Source organism: Botryllus schlosseri, chromosome 11 (genome assembly GCF_051294905.1).
Source record: "Botryllus schlosseri isolate E-star chromosome 11, Bs_hap1, whole genome shotgun sequence".
NCBI lineage: Eukaryota > Metazoa > Chordata > Ascidiacea > Stolidobranchia > Styelidae > Botryllus > Botryllus schlosseri.
In genome coordinates this window covers 15,079,322-15,101,482 of record NC_137246.1, presented here as the reverse complement: position 1 = coordinate 15,101,482, position 22,161 = coordinate 15,079,322, and the positions used below count along the sequence as shown (strand labels likewise).

At 41.1% G+C, this 22,161-nt stretch overlaps 2 protein-coding genes across 4 annotated transcripts in view; one reads left to right on the top strand and one right to left on the bottom strand.

The window, feature by feature from the left end:
• Positions 1-1,430, top strand: part of LOC145451129 (E3 ubiquitin-protein ligase DCST1-like) — a 58,702-nt gene extending 57,272 nt beyond the window's left edge. The window contains exon 13 of the mRNA XM_080329627.1: positions 1,179-1,430. Within this exon, the coding sequence (XP_080185753.1) occupies positions 1,179-1,313 (135 nt within the window). The 3' untranslated portion in view covers positions 1,314-1,430. The remainder of the gene's footprint in view (positions 1-1,178) is intronic.
• LOC145451123 (GATOR1 complex protein DEPDC5-like) lies at positions 1,130-16,872 on the bottom strand. 3 transcript variants are annotated; one of them, XM_080329615.1, is made up of 29 exons: positions 16,679-16,872; positions 15,839-15,945; positions 15,090-15,212; positions 14,894-15,034; positions 14,651-14,833; positions 14,534-14,595; positions 14,257-14,426; positions 13,896-14,063; positions 13,695-13,839; positions 11,992-12,083; positions 11,783-11,937; positions 11,578-11,709; positions 11,385-11,516; positions 10,562-10,857; positions 10,359-10,501; positions 10,091-10,232; positions 9,808-10,028; positions 8,909-9,026; positions 8,670-8,850; positions 8,501-8,610; positions 8,305-8,431; positions 8,054-8,236; positions 7,894-7,994; positions 7,698-7,830; positions 7,346-7,636; positions 6,927-7,082; positions 6,699-6,867; positions 1,920-1,986; positions 1,130-1,853 (listed from the first exon to the last, which is right to left on the bottom strand). In XM_080329615.1, the coding sequence occupies exons 1-29, from the start codon at positions 16,734-16,736 to the stop codon at positions 1,460-1,462; spliced, it is 4,500 nt and encodes a 1,499-aa protein (XP_080185741.1). In that variant the 5' UTR covers positions 16,737-16,872; the 3' UTR covers positions 1,130-1,459. The 3 variants fall into 3 exon arrangements, with proteins under 3 accessions (XP_080185741.1, XP_080185743.1, XP_080185742.1); XM_080329617.1 differs by having other exon boundaries at positions 7,894-7,991; positions 16,679-16,871; XM_080329616.1 differs by having other exon boundaries at positions 8,909-9,023; positions 16,679-16,871.
• Between the last annotated feature and the right edge of the window lie 5,289 nt (positions 16,873-22,161).

Below are 22,161 nucleotides of genomic sequence, written 5' to 3'. Positions count from 1 at the left end.
CAAATACAAAATCGCGATCGGCCTTAACAGAAACCGATTGATATTGATTCTAGGGATGGTGTGAACCTCTGAAAGGTTCAGGTTCGTATGAACGCGAACCTTTTTGAAAGGTTCTGTGTGAACTCGAACGTGAACCTTATGACGTCACGTCATAATGCCAATTCCAACCCTACATGTGATATATATCAATATGTATACTTGTACACCACAGTGTACGCGATTCCTAGCGACTTGAGCCACATAATGCCTAAATGCTGAAGTACATACTGACTTTTTAAACGTCGCCAACTGTATCAACTGGAGCAATGAAATGATATAATAATCCCATAAAATCAATATCTTCCGTCGCTTTACTAACTAATTCGACGAGAACTGGCAAGGGAAGAGCTTACGCCTTAACGGTCTAGGCGTCTGAGTGTTGTTACGTTGATATTGAGCAGAGTGTAAAACGGGTTTTACCCCATTAACAAGTTATACAGCAGTAGCCAACACTCCAATCGCACGGATTTGGTTTTTATGATACTATAAACATATGAAATTGAGATGAACCCCGTACGCTTGCTAGATTTTTTAACATCAGACAACGATATCAATTTTAGTGATTGGTTGAATAAGCATCATTTGCCGACTACCTACACTACATGTAGCGTATTTCGCTCTTGATGTTGTGTGATCGCGGGTCAAGCTCACAACTATCTAAATATTCACAAACAGAAAGTTGGATATTTCGAGCAAACTTTTGTAACAAATGCCGGTAAATTTTTTGAGATTGACAAGGTGCATGCTCGTTTAGTGTTGATTTTTTATGCTGCCAGTGGACATGCATAGAGTGGCCCGCAGTTGAAATGCAATAAATTTCAACCAAAGATGTTATAATGACGTGGAAATTGTAATATATGAAAAAGGTTCACAGTGCAGAACCTACCAAGGTTCGTTTGTGAACGTGTGAACGTTCACCCCATCCCTAATTGATTTCCTTCGCGATCCAGTTTCATAAAAATAACTTGTGTTGAAGCGTTCTCAAAATCATGTCATTTCTAATCGCTCTACTTTCATACCTTTTGATGCTTGGTGATAAGGAAGCTTAACTGATGTTATCTTAACCAATTCAATAGCGTATTCAAGCCACGAAAGTCCTGTTGTACTTTATTTCTATAACCAACATTGAATTTCATCAGGAAATGTGCTGGGCTTGCAACAGTGATCGAGGATCCGAACAGAGTTTCCAAGCTGCTAATCAACACAACAAGACTACGAACAGAATTTCACGTGAATTGAACGAGTCTAGTGAGGAAATGGAGTCACTGCTATGATCACACATATTAGATCAACCTAAATGCGCATGATCAGGTATCGAAAAAGCATTAGGCAGAGTTTGTGGAACAATGAAGTTGAAATCAGAGGACGCGAATACAGACAAACGTAAACAGTATGGTCTGTTTGAATTTGTGTACAATACTCAAGAACCGCCGTAAATGTTATTATACAAGTCCAAAAGCCGGCCGTCCTCATTGGTACAAAAGAGTATGAAATCCGCATCCAACTTGTCAACGGGGCAGTCGTCACAATAGCTGCTCCGCCAACGCTTTGTCAACATTCGATTGACAGACAAATAGAATCCGCAATCTTCAAGGTTTACCTCAGACTTGGTCTCCAAATTTTCCTTAGCGCAGCTTGTAATGTTCAAATGATCGCGAGTGGTTACAGTTCTACCTTGAACTCGAAAATCGTTTGTTACTGGAATTTCTAAGAACGCCTGTCCCGTATAATGCACGAATCGGCGGCAATTCTTGATGTCGGATCTCGCATCAGTCTTTCCGCTGTTCATCGAATAATATCGAAGAAAACCAAACCTTGATATGAGAGAAAGTGTTCATGATTGCAACAAATAAAGATGCGATGAGAAATGGTCGACATACCTTATCGCGATCTTTTCCATGAACAAAATGACTCTCTGTCGACAGTCCATCACTTGAGACAGCATATCTGTAAATGGTCGATTTTATCAAGCCTCCGTTACGCTACCGTAAGTAAAACGTTATATCATACGGACTTTATAAACACAATGCAGTTCTTTATGAAATGGATTCGTTTGACTAATGCAAAATAATCGTGACACGGCTGGTTCATGATTCATGAAGTTTAAAAACATCCCTTTATTCCATATTTTAAGTTACTCAATCTGCCGTAACCAGAGGTGGTCAAAGTAGTCATGGATTGAGCTATGCCTAAGTAGAAGTAGAAGCAACCAAAAACTTCTAGTCATGTAGAACCAGCAAGTTTCAGGACTTGAGGTATCATAAGAAAACGAAATTATTCAAGTGAGGTGGGCATGTTTGGCCCTAAAACCTGTTCGAAAACATATCCACTTAGGTACGTGGTGCAAGTGCCAAGTAGACAATGCCTACTCGAGTACTTCAGAAAGTACAGATACTGACCCCTCCTTACTGTGCCATGGTAGAATTGATATGAAACAGTAATGGGCGAGGATTTGCATGTATGTGTGTGTGCATTAGGGTTGTTCAAAATTTGGAAAATGTTTGGAATTCTGCGTGTCCATCGCTTATTCTGTAGATTATTGTTAAAAAACAATATTGGGCTTGAAAGAAGCTCGCAGGAAAGCCGGTAATATTTGTCTAAATGCGTTTGAAAGTAGCCGTCGGCGAGTGGGCGGGGAATCGATGAAGTGGGCGGGCAAAGAGAAGCCATTAATCCTGATTGGTTGAAGCCGGTAATAATAAGCTAATGATTGGCTGAAAGACCGACTTTGTGAACACTGCTGGTAACGATTTTGGCGTGCTGTTGTGCAGTCGTTTCTGTTGGTGGCACTACAGACATGATATATTGCCTGTGTTAATGTTGTCATCAAGAGTCCATAGTACAACATTGCAACCGCCTAAGTTAATATCTACCTGCAGAATGTGTATAAGTGCTATGTATTGCACAGGTGCTCTCGCTAGTTGAGATAGGAATGAACTAGATGCATGCATCTTGCTACCTTCAACCTTTCCAAAAGTTAGCCTACTGACAGGGAGTGAAACTCAAAAATTTACCACCAGGAGTCAACATCTCAGTAGTACTTGTTATGACTAGTCGACGTCTCACCCATAAACGAACGCATATTACACAATTGAATGAAGGCGAAAAGCACTATTTAGAAAAGACATTAAAAAAGTACGTTGCAGATCAGTGTTGCATTGTCAGGCACAAGTTGAAGATTACAGGCTTTTGATTAGAGTTTACTTCCTGCTGTCTCCAACTGTCTTCCTATGCTGTTCCACAACTTGAAGCAGACTGTCTCTTTGTTGTTCATTGTCAGTCAAGATTGCAGCATAGTCTGTGCTTAGCTTTACATCTCGTTCTGCGGCATAACGACTTTGACAGAACTGATGTAGGAGCTCATTCTGGTGCAGGAATCTGATAAGTGCCAAACATCAACCGGTTGAGCTAGCCACGCCCCAGAGCATTCAAAACATTAAATATGTACCACGACTGTGGCCCAATAAAATCAGACTAAGTAGTGTCCTTGTTGATGTGTACAGTTGCATTCAACGAGGGCGGGCCTCTCCTGAAACTTGAAGTTCGCTCTACCTGCAGGAGCATCTTTGCCATATTTTCTCGGGTTTCAATGCTTTCACTCGGCGAAAACAAGGCATATACAGCGGTTTCCTCCATGATATACAAGTCAAGCTTTAAAAGCTTTTGTGAAGCAGCTTTGGAAACTTGCTTTTGTGAAGCAGCTTTGGAAACTTGCTCATCATGTTCCTTGTAACTCAACTTGTTATGGATGAATCTCAAGTCATTACCGGCTGCATCACGACCGATGCTGGAAGCAACCCAGGCAGGGATATAAAAGAGAACTAAAAATAAATTGAAGTGATGCAGCAGTTCCACCTCTTCAGATTTGTAATGCAACTGATCAGCCCACATGAACATCTTCTGAGCATGCAGAATTGTGCCCATCCACCTTGCATGGTGTATTGCACCAGGTTTGTGATGATGTATATCTCCATCCGCACCGAGAAGAGCAAGAGCATTAGTCACACATTGTTTGTAGTCATCCCGTGTGAAGAAATCTTTTCTGGCGAGTAGTAGCTTGAAGTTCTCAACTGTCATTGCTGCTCGTTCTTTAAAGCATATAGGAATAGTCAGAGTCTTGAATTGCTGTTTTCTGTCAAGACTGCTCCAGCTCTTCTTAAGGTGGGCAAACCATGTGTTCTCTGGTCCGGTTGTTGCTTTTCCAAATAAACATTTCCAGACGTCTTTGACTACTAGTTCATACACATGGTGCCGACACGCATGGTAAAAAACCTTCTTTCCTAGAAGGTCCTGAAGGATCTTCGCTGCACCCTTCTTCCAGCCGCTGTTGCTTGCTGTGGTGTCAAAAACCAAAGCTGTTACAGCATCTTGTATATCCCACTTTTTAATTATGTCGAAAGTAGTTTCAGCTTGTGTCTGACCTGCCGCATTTTGTATCTTCTGAATTCCAAGTAGTTTTCCTTCCGAGTATTGAGGTTGACAAGATAGAACAATTGACAAAGCTTCATATCGATTTCCTAATCTATCGTCTGTGAGCTTTCCATCCCAATGAATGGCAACATGCTGTGGTATATTTTCGGCAAATTTTTCCAAAATGTCCTGAGATATTTCCAGGCGATTTGTTTCCCTGGCGCTGTTCGTTGAAGATCTTGACAGGGAGAACATGGCTATATCTCCTCCACAAGCCTTAATAAATGCTCCCATCAGTATCGTTGTCAGTTACTTGCAATCGATCCAGAGCTTGGGACACATGTGTATTTTTCATAATATTTTTAGGTGCCATCAGTTTAATGGATTGAGTCGAGGTGCCAAGTCCAACATCAGCATCATAGTCAGAACTTGAACACAAACTGTCACCCTCTTTTGAAGATGACGAAGATGCTAAAACAACATAGTCACAACTTGAGTCGTGTGAAGCGTTTTTAACAGTTTGATCTGCAATGGCTGCTGTTTTCTTTTTGAGGTCTTTAGCCAGAATGTTGTCTCTTCCCAACATTATTGACTGGCGAGATTGCCGTTGATCTTCATAAAATGCAATGTCTTCAAGCTTTCTTTCATGTGATAGATAAATGTCATTTTCTATTGTTGTTACGGCATCTCTACTTCCAATATCCCACAGCTTGTCCAAACTATCAGTGAATTTTCTCCTCTTACCCTTGGGATCACTTTCCTGTTTCGGATTCTTCTTCAGATCACGCCATCTTTCGTGCAGGTTTTGAAGTGATCGCACCACATGTGATTTCTGCATTGCCGCAATTGTCGCCATTTTCCACACTGTCATTACATCATCCACCACCAAATTACATAGTTCATGAGTAGGGGTTGACTGAGGACAATGCTCTTTCAGATGCAGCAAGTAACTCATTACTTCTCGTATAGTAGGTAATCTCGAGCCACAGATGTAATCTCAAGTATATCCGACCAAGTACTGCTCAGATTTGGATCTTGTTCTTCGCTGCGGCATGTGTGCAATCTTTCGGCATGTGTGCAATCTTTCGCCGTTTTGCCTCTGCCATGACTGCACTATTGTTGCTCCAAATCATAAACTACTGCTATCGACTCTGAAGCATTCAAGGAATACGTGTTACAGTACTACTAATGACTCATCAACCCACAACGCGCTTGTACAGAACCACAACCGCTACTAACAGACTCTACCTCAGCAAAACAGACTTTCAATTTAGTAATGCGAAGCTCCCGAATCAGCTGTTGCAGTAATCAGTGAAGCTTAGCCGATTACCCAATCAAAAACCGTGGTTTCGTGATTGCCCGCCTCTGCTGTCGGTTGCCCGCCCACTCTTCAACAACGACTTTCAAACGCATTTAGACAAATGTTAGCGGCTTACCTGCGAGCTTCTTTCAAGCCCATTATTGTTTTTTAACAATAATCTACAGAATAAGAGATGGACACGCATAATTCCAAACATTTTCCAAATTTTGAACAACCCTAGTGTGCATACGAGAACCCTTCTTTTATATACTGTTCCAAATAATTCTGTGCAAACACATTACAGTTCGCATCGGCCACGTAACACATCACATACACAGCATCTTTCTGGTCCAGGGGTTCTCACAAAGTGGACCACAGAAGCATTTTTAGGTGACCCACAGAGCTATTTGGAAAATTGTAGAGTAAGCGAAAGTTAGTTGTATTAGTTGTTATTCGCTCAAGACTCTGATTGTTGTACATAATGTGAGAGTCACGTGAATTGATTGTATCATTGGATTAAATGTTCTGCCATCGCAACTTCAGTAGGTACAAGGTACTATATACATTGTACAGCTTGCATATTAAAAATAAATCTTTCTCCACTTCTCTGTAGTTTCCCCATTTACCAAAGAATTGTTTGACGCGGGCCCAGAATGGTCATATTACCCCAATCATGCAGTGGATGCGGGGATCAGATCATTGCGTTTCGCAACGTAGATGGCCATAATGTATACGGTATATAAGAGTTATACGGTATACCACGATCGGAACAGCTGCACATAAAACCACACATTGAACATGATTTTGACTCTAGGATAAGACGTCGGTCACAGACCAGTTTCAAACCGGAAAATGGGCCATGGCCAAAAAAAGGTTGAGAAGCCCTGTTCTAGTTACAGAATATCTCTAGAACATTTCAACAGCCAATATTCTTACACATAAAGCTCACCATTTAGCTCCTTGACTTCACCGGTCAGCGCTTTCATATTTAATGGGACGAAAAGCGGGCAGTGTAGAGGTGAGGCATCCTTCTCAGAATCAGGAAAAGCAAAAGGATCGTTAGGAGACGGGATGAGGTTCAAGTTGCAGCGATTCGCTTCACGGAGCCACCCGTATAACTATCGTCAGAGTGTTATAAGATTTTATTGTGGAACAATCAAAACTGACAACAACATACCATTTCGAACAAGCAAGTGGCGGTGGCTACCAGCCATTGTATGTTGAACGTCAGAGCAACTGAACCGTGCCACGGGTGAATGGAGGCAGGGTATTGAATTTGACACCATTCAGACCTCTCAGTTTTTACTTTGTTATTCAGCGGGATCAACATGCTCTGTAAAACACAGTGTATCAGGAATAGGAATGGGTCTAGTTAGCCTGTAATTTCATATATAACACCAATCGACTCTTAGCATCTACTGTCAACATAACCGAATGACTGGTTTCTACAGCGGTGAACCATGCTCGGATCACAAGCCTAAAACAGCATATAACTTTGCTTGGTTGAAGTTCCTTACGATTCCGATTTGAGTACAGATAGAATGATTACAATCTTAAATGATTTTATGTATACAGCTGATGGTTAGGTAATCTTACTTTCACATTCTTCGAAGCACGACGCGGACTAGTGCCGCTTCCACTCTCTATGAGATGAGAGAGCACCGACTTTGGTTTGCCCGTCGAACTCTGTTCTTCTGTTGCATACAGGCCGGCATTTACCGATCCGAACCCCAGTTCAAACCAATGATGTTCGAATTGGTGACAGCTTGAATCATAATTGCTTTGATTCCCTTCGCCAGTTATAACGTGGAAAACATAATATCCAAAAACAAATTGTTGCCCTTCGTCGCCAGAAGCGTGGCATATCTGCTTGGCTTTACGCAGATTCTGTGACAGCACAAGATATAAGTTTATAGATATAACTTTTAGCTCTTATACGATCCAATACCTCAAACACGGCGACTGCTTGACTTGCATTACGCAACCCGAAATCCTTTTTCAAACACCAATTCACAGCGTCAAAGCTGAGAAACGAGTGCTGTGGCAGCCGGCCTTGATGTTGCAGGAACACAAAATCAGTACTACAATTTGCAAAAAACTTTAGTATACGAGATTGTCCTCCGCATTTCCAGTAATGTACATACTTTTTCGACATCATGTCGTCGTATACTTTGATAGCGCAGGAATCTGCTGAAAAATTAACACGAACCGCATCGCCAGGCTCACTCTTCGGAGACTCTGCCTGCTTTCAGAATATACACCAATATCACTTGACAGGAGGTTACTGATTCAAGGGTTACTTACCTTTGGATCGGGATGACTTTGCTCGGTTCGAGAACCGGACCGGCTGTGATGAGATGTTCTCTCTTGCCCAGTGGGTGTTGCACAGCGTGGCGTAGTGGAATGACTTTCGGGACTGTTGAGGGATGAACCAATGTTGGAATAAGATGACGAAGCCGGTGAGCCGTGTGGAGCTTCCTTTGCTTTCTTGTAACCAAATTGGTAATGAAAATAAAATTGAGAGGCAATGATGTTAATATTGCACATGCACATACTTGCTCCTTACGGCTTCCTGGTAAGGTATGGCGCACTTTATTAATGAAATCAAAAAACTTGACCATGCCTTCATACGCCGATGCAAGATTCTTCTGTGGAGGCTCATCTGTATTGAAAAGGTCATACCTGCAAGGCATATCATGAGTTGAAAGTCGAGCTTTGTTTCGTATATGATAGGAAAAAGGTAACCATAACCTTGTTTTTCTCGACTCTGCAATAGAGGCTGCAGTTTCTGCTTTTTGATACCGCAATCGGCTGAGATAAGACGGAATAACCAAAAACTTGGATCTCCAGTACTTGATACTCTGTGAAGCAAAAGTAGTTAGTATGCATAGATTTTCTATGGCAATTCAACAATATTTACTTCTTGTATTTGAAAATCAGTATCGTCACCCCGACTGCACACGCAGTTGTCCTGATAATTCCAATGATAGCTCTCATACTGTTCGTGAGCAAACCTGACTTTTGTCAAGCGGAATCGATCCCTTCCCACAGCCCATAGAAGATATTTATAATCGATTGGCTCGGCTGAGGAGAAATTATGTCTGAAATAGTAGATCAATAGAATAGACGTCAAGAAAAACTCAAAATTCCATAGCTAACCTCGGCTTGTAGACTTTAACGATAATTTCATTGTCTTCATTCAAAGTCACAACATGATATTGCCTTCCATGATTCAGAGTGTAACACTCATCATTCTCTTGTACCATAATTGAGCCTGCTGAAGAATAAGTAGGCCTATATAACGGATGAAATTGGGTTCAAATCATACACGTTGTTTAAACCCAAAAATGGTACAGACTTTCCAGGAGTAGCCAACCAATGACTCGGACCGCACGCAATTCAAACTTGGCCCTTCTTCACTGGACAAACAATTTTTCTCTACGGGTCGCAGGTGTTCGGCAAGAGAATAATTCAATTGAGTACTTTTGGGCTGACATAAAATGCTCTTCATATGAGTGGTTCTATACAAAATGTGTCCTACTGCAACGTTGTAAGCCACAATTCCTTGTTTTGTACATTCAAAAGGCATATTATTCAAGGTATTTCACAGGGATATATAGAACTAGATATCCCTGGTATATGACATGACCTTGTATAGGAAAATATCTCATTTCTCCATAACTTGGTCTTTCTACGCACTCTGCCCAGATGCTTAACAGACCATAAACCATAAACACATCGCCTAACAGACGCACAGCTCAAGTATGACATTTAAAATCACAATAAAATTAGAATTACTGCCGTTGTTGAACTTGAAAGTTTCAGCTCAAAATAAACACATTCCTAGTCCAAGCATCATTTTTTGTCAGGCAGCTTTGCACCTCCTCTCAGGTGCTTTCACGCTTGGGGGGGGGGGGGCTCAAATTTGAGAACCACTGCTGTACACCATACAAAAAGAATACAGGGTGAAATTAGCTCAATGTATTAGAATAGGAAATGTTCATTGAAAAACTGCAAAACAAGTGACAGATAGCACAAAATTTGAACAATGCATTCACCTGGTATTTTTGTGTAAGCAGGACTCGTACTCTCAGTAGAAGTGAAGGATGTGTCTTTTCGCAAAGATATCGGCGACTTTCTGCCAGAGTGTATAGATGTGCTGTCATAATGCAACCGTTTGTTCGATTCCTTCGGCACAACAAGCTGGAAACCCTGACTGAGTCTTTGATTTACCAATTCCAGAAATATTTCCCTGGTCGTAAGCCCCGCACAAGTTTGACTTGCAAAAAACAGCATCGTGTGAGTCACAAAAGGCCACGTCGAATACTGTACCGGACCTACTCCGTTCCCAAAAAGTCTTCGTTGTCTGGAATTAGTTTGTACGATGTCTCGAGATATTCCAGGATTAGACGTTGCTTGGAAGGAAAGTAATCGTTTGTGATCGGTAAACAGGCAGGGAACTTTTGAGCTTTCCAGTTGACGTCTAAAAAACAATTTCAAACATCTGCTCTAATCAAGTTAGGTGCATGTTATAACATTGACACAATACTTGGACACAAGTGGAAGTAGTCGACTGTCAGAGTAAAGAGAATGATTGATACACACAAACCTGGAGAAAGAGGAAATTCTTTTTCCGAAAGGTTACTCAGTCGCATCATCACCTTGCTAAACCTTCCGAGCTTTCTAGAACTCCCGTTGGATGCTTCACTACTGTTGACACTTCCGACAATACTATTGCTCACATGAGCCTGACTGCAACAAACACATTGTTTAATATGCCTGTTCCACAATCAAATTCTATTAATTGAATACCTTTTTTCAACGCCGAGTTTTCCCACAGATGGGTCATCCTCGCACACATCCGAGGATTCACTTATGGTTTCAGACAGACGTCTGATACCATCGAGACTGTCGATGCCGCTGGATTCACTGTCTCGGCTGATAGGGTAGGTGTGGACCCATCTCCTTCCGTTTGAAGTCGAAGGCGCCAGGGTGGACATTGCAACAAACGGATTGATCAGCGACCTTTGCGTTTGCTTTTTGGCTTTGGTAGCCTTTGACCTGAAGGAATGTGCGCTGCCCACAATCAACTCGGCTTCCTCGTCTTCCTATAAAAGCAAACAGCAAGCCCTGGAATGGTGGAAATTACAGTTAAAGAGCCGAAAGGTAACGGATTATTACAGTGAAGTGGATATTGTAGATATATCAAAACACATTATAAAGCAATAACTCGCCGGGGCTGAGATTCAATATTGGTTGAACTCTCGCCTTCCATGATAGGAGACCCGACCAGAAACGTCTTTTGAAGTACGCATCCAGACAGAAAAAAATTCACTAGGATAAACTACAGAATAGCCGTCTACATGAAGATATCTCAGTAGTCGATTGGCAAATACAACTGAGACAGTGAGACACATAGGGATTGCTGAGTATGGATTGTCGAATCTATGTCATCTCAACAAACGCGAGTCATCGCAGTCTGTCACCTCACATCTAACGCTTAATGTGAAGGGATGATTCCTTGAATTGAGGTGAAAACACCTTGGATCCTTCGAGATCACGTCGCGAAACACATCTTAGCCCATTTTCCATCCATAACAGATACGGTATTCAAGTACACATTTCCCCGTCGTACCTTTATCGTGAAGTACTTTTCAATATTGCGTGCAGGCTCTAGTGAGCTGGCTGCCCTCGCATCCTCAAAACGTCTTGAAAAGGTGTTTGGAACTCGAAGTGGGGACGTGCCCGTGAAGTAATCATCTGAGCTCTGCAAAAATATTCCACAGAAAATGTATAAACAATCCAACAAGTAATAGTTTTCAGTAAACCTTCCGTGTGGGTCCTTCACTTGTTGTGCGAATCCTTGTTGTTCTTTTTCCCAGTGGTACATGTCTCGGAGAATCGTTCACAGAGTTTTTATACTTCCTCCTGGATCTCGGATACTCGGGCAAGTTGAAGACCTTAGAAGAAGAACTCATAAACTTCAAATGTGCACAGTGCACTTGAAAAACAATTGTCACGAAAAGACCACACCTCGTCATCAAACTCCTCGAAATTCCTACCGAGCAACGTCGGCAGGTCCGGTTGCAGGGGTTTGCTGTCTTTGGATGGACTTTGAATAGAACGGCTCGGGGCGGGTTTCTTCAAGTGTAGATCGGTCCTGGGTATGTGCTTGATACCCACGGTTCCTGTAAGTGATTTGATTCGAGAATTAGAAGGAAACAAACTTGTAATCATCCTACCTTGGTCCAGAAATGGATTCAACGAGTAGAAGCTGTGATTGATCCAGTGCGGGATGTTGAAGCTGTGAGTCGGTAAGCTCTGCGCGCTAGATCTAGATTATGATTGATGATTCCACGTAACATATTTCATGTATATTAAGCAGTTATAAAACATTTGGCACAAGGAATCCGGGCTGTTAGAAAATATGTTTCATGGCCTAACTCAGGGATCGGGAACCTTTTTTGTCTAAAGAACGATATTGGCCCAATTTTTTTTCATTTTAACTCCCAAAGAGCCATACATGTCAATCAACGGTTACGTCGCACTTGAAAGTTCTTGATGTCATGGTAGCATTAATTTGAACTCACTATATGGGGTTCGTCATGTGCGGCACATTTTATCTGTAAAGATTCGTACTAATCATGCTGGTTGCCTTGTTTAAGCTTGAGCTTGAAACTTCAGTTACGAGAACGTAGGTCGCCGGTGCTACAGAGCTACAATCAAGAACGTGGATAGGATAGCTATGACGTTGTCTGTAATTCGAGTTTGTAATTGTGAATGTCCACGGCAGTTCATTTCGCGCCGCAGATCAGGAAGACAATGCGTATTTGAAAACTGCGTTCTCATATGGACGTCGCCATGTCTGCTATAGTCTTTGATCAATCAACGTATCGTGCAATCCAAGATTTCGAGTCGCGTACATCGAATTCGCGAGTGATATTTGTCGCCGGCCAACAACAACTTAAATTAGAGGATTTTGTAAAGACGGGTCCGGACCCCTAAACCTGAAGACACCATTGTCTTTACCTCTCAAAGGGATGTTCATACTATGACAAGAATAATTTTGGTCGTGATGAAGATTTACTAACAAGTTGCCGCAATATTGATCAATTCAGTACAAAAATAAATATTTGGCAAGGAGCCATATGCCATATCTTACACCCAAAAGAGCCATAGGTTCCCGACCACTGGCCTAACTGGATATGTCCATTGCTCCATGCACAAAACTTTTTGGGACTCATCTCCACCCTAAAACCTTGAGATTCCACAAACCCAAACGATAGTCATCACAAGATATCTCGCAAAATTAAATTTCGTGAAGAGTAGTAGTTGATACAACCGGAACTATACTATTGTGTTTTGATTGCAATTATTGTTGAATAAGTGTCTGCCGTGTTTTAAATCAGGGGCAGGCAACTCCTCCAGAATCGCATATTTGTCCACCTATGCAAGCAATAAATGGAAGTTTAAAGTGTAGGGACAAAAAACAGTATTTAATGAATTTCCAAATTGAGGCGAGGCATGATACTGAAAGTAAACATGGAAAGGCTTTTTGTGACGGTACATAACATGCTTGGCACATGACAAGAAAGAAAGAATTGAAGAATAACCTACAGTTACTGTAATTTGACGACGTAAGCTAGTTAGCGGGGGATTGCAGGCCACTCAAAATTCTGTCGCGGGCCACAGCCCGTATGTTTCCCGCTCGTATTTTAAGTGCTCTGATCAAGCGATCAAGGCACGCATGGAAAAATATCTCATTAGTGACAACAGGTGATTTATTTTGGAACTGAAAAAGATCAACTCTCGCTACCTGACTCAAATCATGATTTCATATTGGATTCGTATTCGAATACTTGAATTGTTATGCCCAGGCAAACAAATTACCATTCACCAGCTGAATGCTGAAAAATTATTGAACAGTGATCACAAAGTGGCATACCTATGTTTGCTATGAAATTTAAAGAGTGGAACGGCATGCAATGGTTGCTCTCCGAGACATACGAGATCGCTACCGATACCATTATCGATCATCCTTTCCTTCGTCAATATCGTGAGCGAGCGGTCGACATCAAACACTCCAACACCTTAACAGAATGCTCATTTATAACTTCTTGACACAATAAACAACTGATAATCTTACCAGGTGTTATGCAAATGACAATTTGGCCAGTCCTATCAAAGTTACGGTCGATATAATGCTTGTCAAATACATTCAGAGACATGTTTATAGCTTCCAGAAAATTTCCTTCCGACGCTGTCGAATTGTAACTTGCCGGACATCCAGGGATATTTATGATGCTTTTATATTCTGAATATAAACACTGCAAATCAGCTTTAGGCATTTTGACATAATTTTTACTGCTGTTCGTTTTGATGCATAACACAATGCAAGCTAATGACGGCGGCGTCAAAATCAAGGATCGCCAAAAACCGAAGAGTCGTGGTATCAACCCCGATATTCAAATGCTCGTTGCTAGTTAAATATAAATGGTAGAACATACCATTGAAAAGTTTTTTCAATTGGAAAAGATAAGGAGAACAGTCATCGCTTCTTTCATGATGAGTGATGCTGTAGTAAAAGTCAATGTAAAAGTAGCCTCGGTAGTCTTTCTGCACAACATAGCGGATGTCATGGGGGAAGTCTTCTATGTTGGCGGTTTTGAAATACGACCTGGAAAATATTCAAAGAATTTTTGAAGAGTGGCCAAATTCTTCATCAAACTTTCATGACACATGTTCCATTGTCGAAAGATCTTTGAATATAATCTTACAGCTCACCTTGAAAAAAGGACCAACGTAAATTCATGATAAGACTTATCTTTCCATTTCACAAATAGATCCTGAAACGAAACAGATAACTATAGTTCTGGAGGTATATGATTAGGGAAGCATTACCTTGAGAAAGCCATTAACTGCTTTTTCAAATTGCAATTGACCGTATCCATCAAATTCCCACATTTCTTTGCTCATTTGTACGAAAATATACACAAGCGATGATGCCGACCGCAATACAATCCGTGTGCTGTCCGCGACCAAACCGCATTTAACCTGGCAACCACTGATCCATAACTCATTCACCTGAACAAAGGTAAGGGTCAATTCATGAGTCCAAGACTTCGGGGTTTTATGTCCTAGTACCTGCGCACGGATATCACAATATTCAATCTTTTCTTCCACACAAGTGCATGACCCCACCAAATACCGTTTGAGACGCCACATATCGCTTCTACTAACATACTGATCCTTGAAGACTACTTCAATCATTTCCAGACTAATTTCCTGCAAAAGAATGCCGTGCTCGACCGTTGCACTGTAATACATTCCAATCGCATACATCTGGATCAACTTTTTCCACATAGACACTTTGGAAAACTTTGAGATTGAAGCGGCTTGCTGTGCCTTGCTCAATGCTAACAGCGTTCTTTTGTAATTCCTCTTCCGACGCGAGAGATTTTACCTAGTCGTTATAGAATCATAGGTAGGCCAATGTCGGATTAAAATCACACCAGAACAAGACAAATATTATGGACGACATTATCCCCGATAATGTTTTCTTGAAATATATAATACAGTGCAGTGTTTTTCTTAATCTCTGATGCAATCCTGTCTTTCGTATATACATTCCGTTGCTTGCTTATTTGATACATTTCTGTATGCATTTGTCACACAATTTGTATGCCACATCTTAACTTAACTTAGATGAGTTTATGAGGTTGGCTTTGATAAACGGCTTGATAACCTTGTTTTGACACTGTCTTACTGTTTTCTTACTATCATACGACAATTCAGGTAACATTTTGAAATGATGAAGACTCGATAAATCAAAGAATGAATGAGTGCAATTTAATGGGATAATTCTGATTCTTAAAACATACTGAAGCCGAATGATGATTGAAATTAAGAATATAACATACTACAGCCTATCACACACAATTGGTTGTGTAAGGCGAAAACTGTACACATGAATTCATTTGCAAGAGTCGGCTTAAAAATACTTGATCGCAACAAATGTAAAAAATCAACGCTGCACGCATATTAATAAGTTACAAGGCTGGATGTATACCGAGTATCAGCAAACTATACCTTGATCACCAAATGATTGTTACTGTCATCCTCAGCACTAGTAATTTTGACAATGTCATCTTTTCTGATTTTCGGAAAATATTTGGCGTTCAATAGTAGCGTCTCCTCTGTAAAATTGTATTCATATATCAATTACAGAAGAAAATACATTTATTCTTGAGCTTATGTTATAACTAGGCCTCAGACGAGACCTTGACTAAATTATGCGCAAATTATTAAATGCCGGGACCAAGAAAAAATAGGCATAAAATAGTGGTTTATAAATAGTTTTAAACACACAAAATAGCCGATTTAACACAACACATATTCATAAATCACATATAACTGTCTCCACAAACGCAGGACTGCACCACAAGGGAAGGGTAGTAAGGTTTATCTTGTCACGCCAATGCAAAAATTGTATTGGACTACAATGTCAAGATTTGCTGGCTTATTATTCGGTGAGGCTGTCTCTAATAAAGAGGAGTTTCTTATTGAAATTTGTGGTATTGGCATGCCGCATGCCGGGCATTCACATCTTGTTCTGGTAGTGCTGGTACACACCAAGAGTGGAATTGGTGTCAACGTCGCGCGCAGCTCATTGCCGAAAACAACCACTGTCTACATTCTGGGTACCCACTGGATTCCGAAAAAGCGGTATCAATCAGTGAATGTGCAAAATGAAAATTTCAAACTTGAATCGAGTCGTTGATCAAGTTTATTAATTAAATTTCATGAGGAAGAATACGATAATTAACGGCTTTAAACTTATTATTATATGAAAGCTAAATGAACTCAGTGACTGATTGATATATCATGATGATATGATATGTTCAGATTCAGAGGGGAAGAAACACTTACCACTGAAATTACACTGATGGACTTTCAATTTGAACTTTTTCAAAGTGTTCTCGATCATTCTTGATTATCAGTGAGGATAAAACGTCTCTCATGAAACTACTTAGCAAATCATAATTTCACTTCAACAACAACCACTAAACAGCAAAAAACTTCAAGACAGCTGATAAACAACCATGCGATCCGCAGCCGTCCGTGCAATGCTGCATTTCTGTACCGCCGACCATAGAAGTTCAGATGTGATAGTATATAATCATTTTAGCGATACCATGAAAATCAGGATAGAGCCGAAGCGACTTAGTGAAGTATATCAATTAAAATATCACCCCGGCCTACAATTATATTAATAGAAATGTAAAACCCTGTTAAAAAGAGGCACGTTTAATGTACGTTCTCCTTTAGGAGGATTTGCCCTCCTTTTTCAGGTTTTTGTAAAGGCCCTCCGAGGACGGCTAGATGTCCTCCTTATTGGCAATTCGTCCCCCACTACAGCTTTTAAAGCTAAGATGTGAAAATGACCATAAATGAAGCTAAATAGGTATTCGTGGTTCGAACGGAAGCGACGACCTTTTCAAATAAAAGTGAGTCGAACGAAAGTGATGACCTATTTTTTAGTCAACCAACCACAAAGTTAGTAAAAATTTACCATTTATTCCGGATTTTACTCCAGTCTTGTAAGTCTGAAAATTTCAAAACAGCAGTGTCCTCCTTTCCCGATTCCAAAATATGTTAATTAACCTAGTTCTACCATACGTCCACCTCTTTCAGGTTTTTGAAGATGTCCTCCGAGGACGCCTAAATGACCTGTATTTCAGGAGTTAAGCCGGAAAGATGACCTTTTTTTAGTCAACCAACCACAATTTAGTGACAAATTTACCATTTTTGCCGGATTTTACTCCAGTATTGTATGTCTGAAAATTTTGAGATAGGGTCCTCCTTTCCCGATTCCCAAATATGGTAACCTAGTTCAGGTGTGGCCAACCTTTTCAGCCAAAGGGCCACATTTGATTGACAAATTACTGCGCGGGCCACAAGCCGCGCGAAGCGGAAAAGTTTTTCGAAGTCCATAGGTCAATAATATCGTCACTTGAATATAATGCGGGTCTGCTGTAGGCTATATCGCTAGGCTCAGTTTGCAACGGAAGGACTATTCGGCGCCTGGACATATCGATATCGAAAGCTTCGACCAACATGGGTCAATCATTTTGTGCCTATAGGTTTCATATAGTCGACGGTCTTTCTGCGAGTGCAAACGCAGGTCGCATATGTTAAACGACACTTTGTGTCGTAATCGCGAATAAAGTTAGACTCAATCTGATACATTAGGCGTTCTTTCATCTTCACAAAGGGGTAACAATATTGAAAGCAAGAAATCGAGTGACAACATGTTGCGCGAAGTGTGTAGAAAATTTTAACTTTTGATAAATCTATCGCAAATTATTCTGCTTTATTGTAGTGTAGCCTACACGAAGATAAACTAAAATGTGACTGGATCATGGATATGCCAATGCGTTGGATCTGATATTTTAGTCATCACATCTCAAGTGTTGCAGCCAGACTAATCAGAGTTTTGGTTGGCCTTGTAAGTTCACACCACAATCTGTGCAGTCCATTTTTGATAATATTACTAATTTCGGAAATTACCTCGCGGGCCACTCAAAACCTTCTCGCGGGTCACATGTGGCCCGCGGGCCACGGGTTGGCCGGCCCTGCCCTAGTTTAATGCATATTGCACGCTCAATGAGAAATTCACTTTTTTTAGTCAACCAACTACCAACTCGGAGTAAATTTACGAAATTTTCCTGATTTTTCGCCGGTATTGTCAGTCTAAAAAATTTTGAAAAAGTGTCCTCTTTTCAGACTCCCAAAATATGGTAACCCTACCTAATTTGGTTTCAGCTTGAAATTATCGAATGTGAACATTCGATAGTGAAATTGAAAAAAAAAACGATATTTGTAAAACATAAGATTTAATCGAATATTCCACGCTACACCTTGTATTTCAACTATTTCTTTGAACATTCTAACTATTTCAATGCCCTACAAAATCCTCGTTGCGATATTAGAAGTTGAGTAGAAGACGATATCTATCATTACGTTGTTGGGCAATCAAAGCCATTTTAGTCAGGAATTTACGGACGATCGGATTTAAGTCTGGCTATTTAGCTGTGGCTATTTAGCTGGGAATCGTAACCTAAGTGGGCACCGGCAGTCTCGAAATAACACTTCACAATAGGAAAATTCCAGGGTTGTATTTTTAACCAAGTCACAATAAGTCTCCGAGTCACAATAAATCACTCTCACTTTTATATTCTTCACCCAAGTCAAACCGAGTCATTTTCAATTCACCACCGAGTCAAGTCCGTGTCCAAGTCAGCGAGCAGATGGTCTAGTCCGGGACTAGTATTATGACTCGACTCCGAGTCCAAGTCACTGTGTTGACTACTCAGTTTTCAGTTAAAGTGGTAAATTCACTATTTGCAGCTGTGTTTGGTGATATCGAGTGGTTCGCATTTATATTATACAAATTTTCCCCAATCTTAACAGTTTCTGGTCGCATTTTCAAGTACCAGTGCCAATAGATGAAATCCCAATAGTGTGGTTACTTTAATATTCTCGAAGTTACAATGAAATGTCGGTCTTGGCAGTCTGAGTCTCGAGTCATATGACTTGGTACAAGTCCAGTCAATACACAGATTGGACGTGTCTAGTCGAGTCATTTCCGCATTTCAAGAAATTGACTCGAGTCAAGTCGATAGTCATCAGAAAATCACGACTCGAGTTGGACTCGAGTTGAGACATTACAACCAGGGCCGTAACTGCCGCACCCCAAACCCCCCAATTGGGGGGGGCGAGCTCGAAGGGGGCCCCAAATTTTATCAAAAATTTTCGCGCTTGGCGCTGGCTAACTGAACAGTACAACTGTAATTTCGTGGCAAAAGCGAACAACGTGATTGGGGGGGGGGGTCGGTATATCACCCTATGGGAGCCCAAGACTCAAGTTTTTTTGGGGGCCTGACGAAGTGCTGTTTCGTTCCTGCCAACGGGTATACACCCAGAGGTATGCAATTATTATTGAGGGATCCTACCTTTTCAAGCACACCTTACTCAGCTCTACCGATAAATCAGATTACGGGTGCAGAGAGAGGATAAAAATTGATAGCAATATATAAGCAATACCGATCATATTGACCGATTCAGTCATGAATTACTGCAAACCTGCAAGGCTTACTCACTAAACGGACACCCAATGTATAAACAGCGTCATATTTACCGATTCAGTCATGAATTATACAAATTTCTCGCGCTCCGCGCGATTAGACAAGCAAAGCAGGTTCACCAAACGGACACCCAATGAAGAAACAGCGTGTACCCAATGTAAACAGCGTGTAGTCGGAGGGGGGTCTGGGGGGCGAAGCCCCCAGAAGTTCGGTTTACCACCATATGGGGGGCCCAAGACCAACGTTTTGGGGGGCCTGACGAAGTGCTGTTACGGCCCTGATTACAACCCTGGCTGTAGGCAATTTTCCCTCTAAGCTGCGAGCGTGCGCGGCCTCGCACTATACTGACAAAGTCGCTGCGCACAGAAAAATCTGTGCCGCTCACAAAAAAGTCGTAGTAATGACCTTTTTTTAGCCGTTGCGCACTGTTGTCCAGTCCTAGGGACCGCGCAGACTTGTGAAAAATTAGAGGGAACATTGGTTGTATACATTATAATGACTCGACTCGAGCCCCGATTTATCGATGACACCAGTCATTTTCTAGAAAAAGGAACGACTCCAGTCAATTTGGTCTCGTATATATTAAGATCGATAATCATAATTTAAAAAATAGGCCCACAAACTGTCTGTCATCTGTTGACAGTGTGAGTCCAGTCACAATTCAAGTCAAGTTCATTTTTCGCAGTACGATGCGGTGCGTCATTGCATTTTGATAGCTGTTTTAAAGTTGCCATATATTTTGAATGGCATGCAAAAGGCGTCGTATTGCTCCCAAATACGTAGATATATAGCCTATAGTCTATATATAATTATCAGCCAAAATAGAGAATGATACGAAACCTCAGAAAGTTGAAACGAATTTATATGATGCAGGTACTATAGCCACCTCTACACATCCGTGAGATACAATTTCAGCCTGCAGCGATGGTCGACGAGTCATATAAACACATAAACTATTAAAATTACACAAGAGGTTTGTTTGAGGCAGGGGTCGCCAACTCAAAACGGGTCGCGGGCCAATTTCAAATTTCGTAGCGGCCGCGGGCCGCATGAATTCAATATCGATATAAAGTAGCAAATGTCGTTTCAAAACTCTACGTCAGTACAACGCTGTGCTACCTAACATAGGCGATGGGCATATAGTGACCACAAAAGAGTTAATATTTTGCTAAAGGAATAAAAATACAAAAAAAGATCACTGTCATCAATTTCATGTTATTTTGAACTCTGAGCTGTGCACGATACATGGAAACGCTTTTTGAGGCTGGCGAGATACGTTACTATAGCTGAAAGACCATCGCAACGTAAAGCTTGATCTCGTGGGGAAGCCCTAAGCCAGTGGTCCTCAAACCCTTTTAGACATGCCCCACTTTATGATACTGAAAAAATTTTCACGCCCCCACAAGGGGACACGCCCCCGGTTTCAGAACCACTGCCATAAGCCGTTTTCTAAGCGTTTCGGTCTTGGCAGTGGCCATTGCACGTCAATTTCAGCATTTCAAATTGTTTTCGTAGCTTTCTTCCGAAATCTCAAATTCAGTCGCGGGCCACAAAATATGACCTCGTGGGCCGCATTCGGCACGCGTGTTGGTGACCCCTGGTTTAAGGTGGGTACCGACCACAATGAGCATTCTATAGAACAGAGATAGATACTTTGCCATTAGATTGCTCCACTACTCGTTTACGACAACCTATGCTGTGAGCTACGAACACTTAGTTTGCGTTCAATTTATTGGTGATGGAACAATCGAGGCTCAGTAAAACGCAAAATCATTGAGTGACTCTCACGCGAACAATCCGAGTATATGCAAGTTCGGCCATTTTTATCGACACCGTTACTTGATGACGTGAAATTGACTCGTAAAGTTTGCTTCGAGTCACGAGTCAGCCCACATTTCCAGAAACGGCGAGTCAAGTCAAGTCATACCAAAGGACTGACTCGAGTCATCCTAGCACTGCTGTTGGAATAAACATGTTTGGAGTGAGAATAACGAGTTTGAATACAAGGCCTTCGACATCATATCACCAAAGCAGACTTGGACAACTAGAAATTTTCAGCTTTTTCGAATTAGATTAGAGTTAGAATTAAAACTGCACAAGTTTTTCCAAATTAGATTAGAATTAAAGCCACACAAGTCTTTTCAAATTAGATTAGAATTAGAGCTACACAAGTTTTTCCAAATTTGATTAGAATTAGATCTACAGTACACAGTTGTTTCCAAATTAGATTAGAATTACTGAATTCGCAAAAACTTGGAAATTGTG

What these genes read in the sequence shown, in the direction of transcription:
- LOC145451123 (XM_080329615.1), bottom strand. Translation starts at nt 16,736, where the DNA reads ATGATCGAGAACACTTTGAAAAAGTTCAAATTGAAAGTCCATCAGTGT. An exon ending in ATTGAAAAAACTTTTCAATG is followed by an intron (nt 14,064 to 14,256) that starts GTATGTTCTACC and finishes GTTTATATTCAG; the next exon opens with AATATAAAAGCATCATAAAT. An exon ending in AAATTTCATAGCAAACATAG is followed by an intron (nt 12,084 to 13,694) that starts GTATGCCACTTT and finishes ATCATAATCTAG; the next exon opens with ATCTAGCGCGCAGAGCTTAC.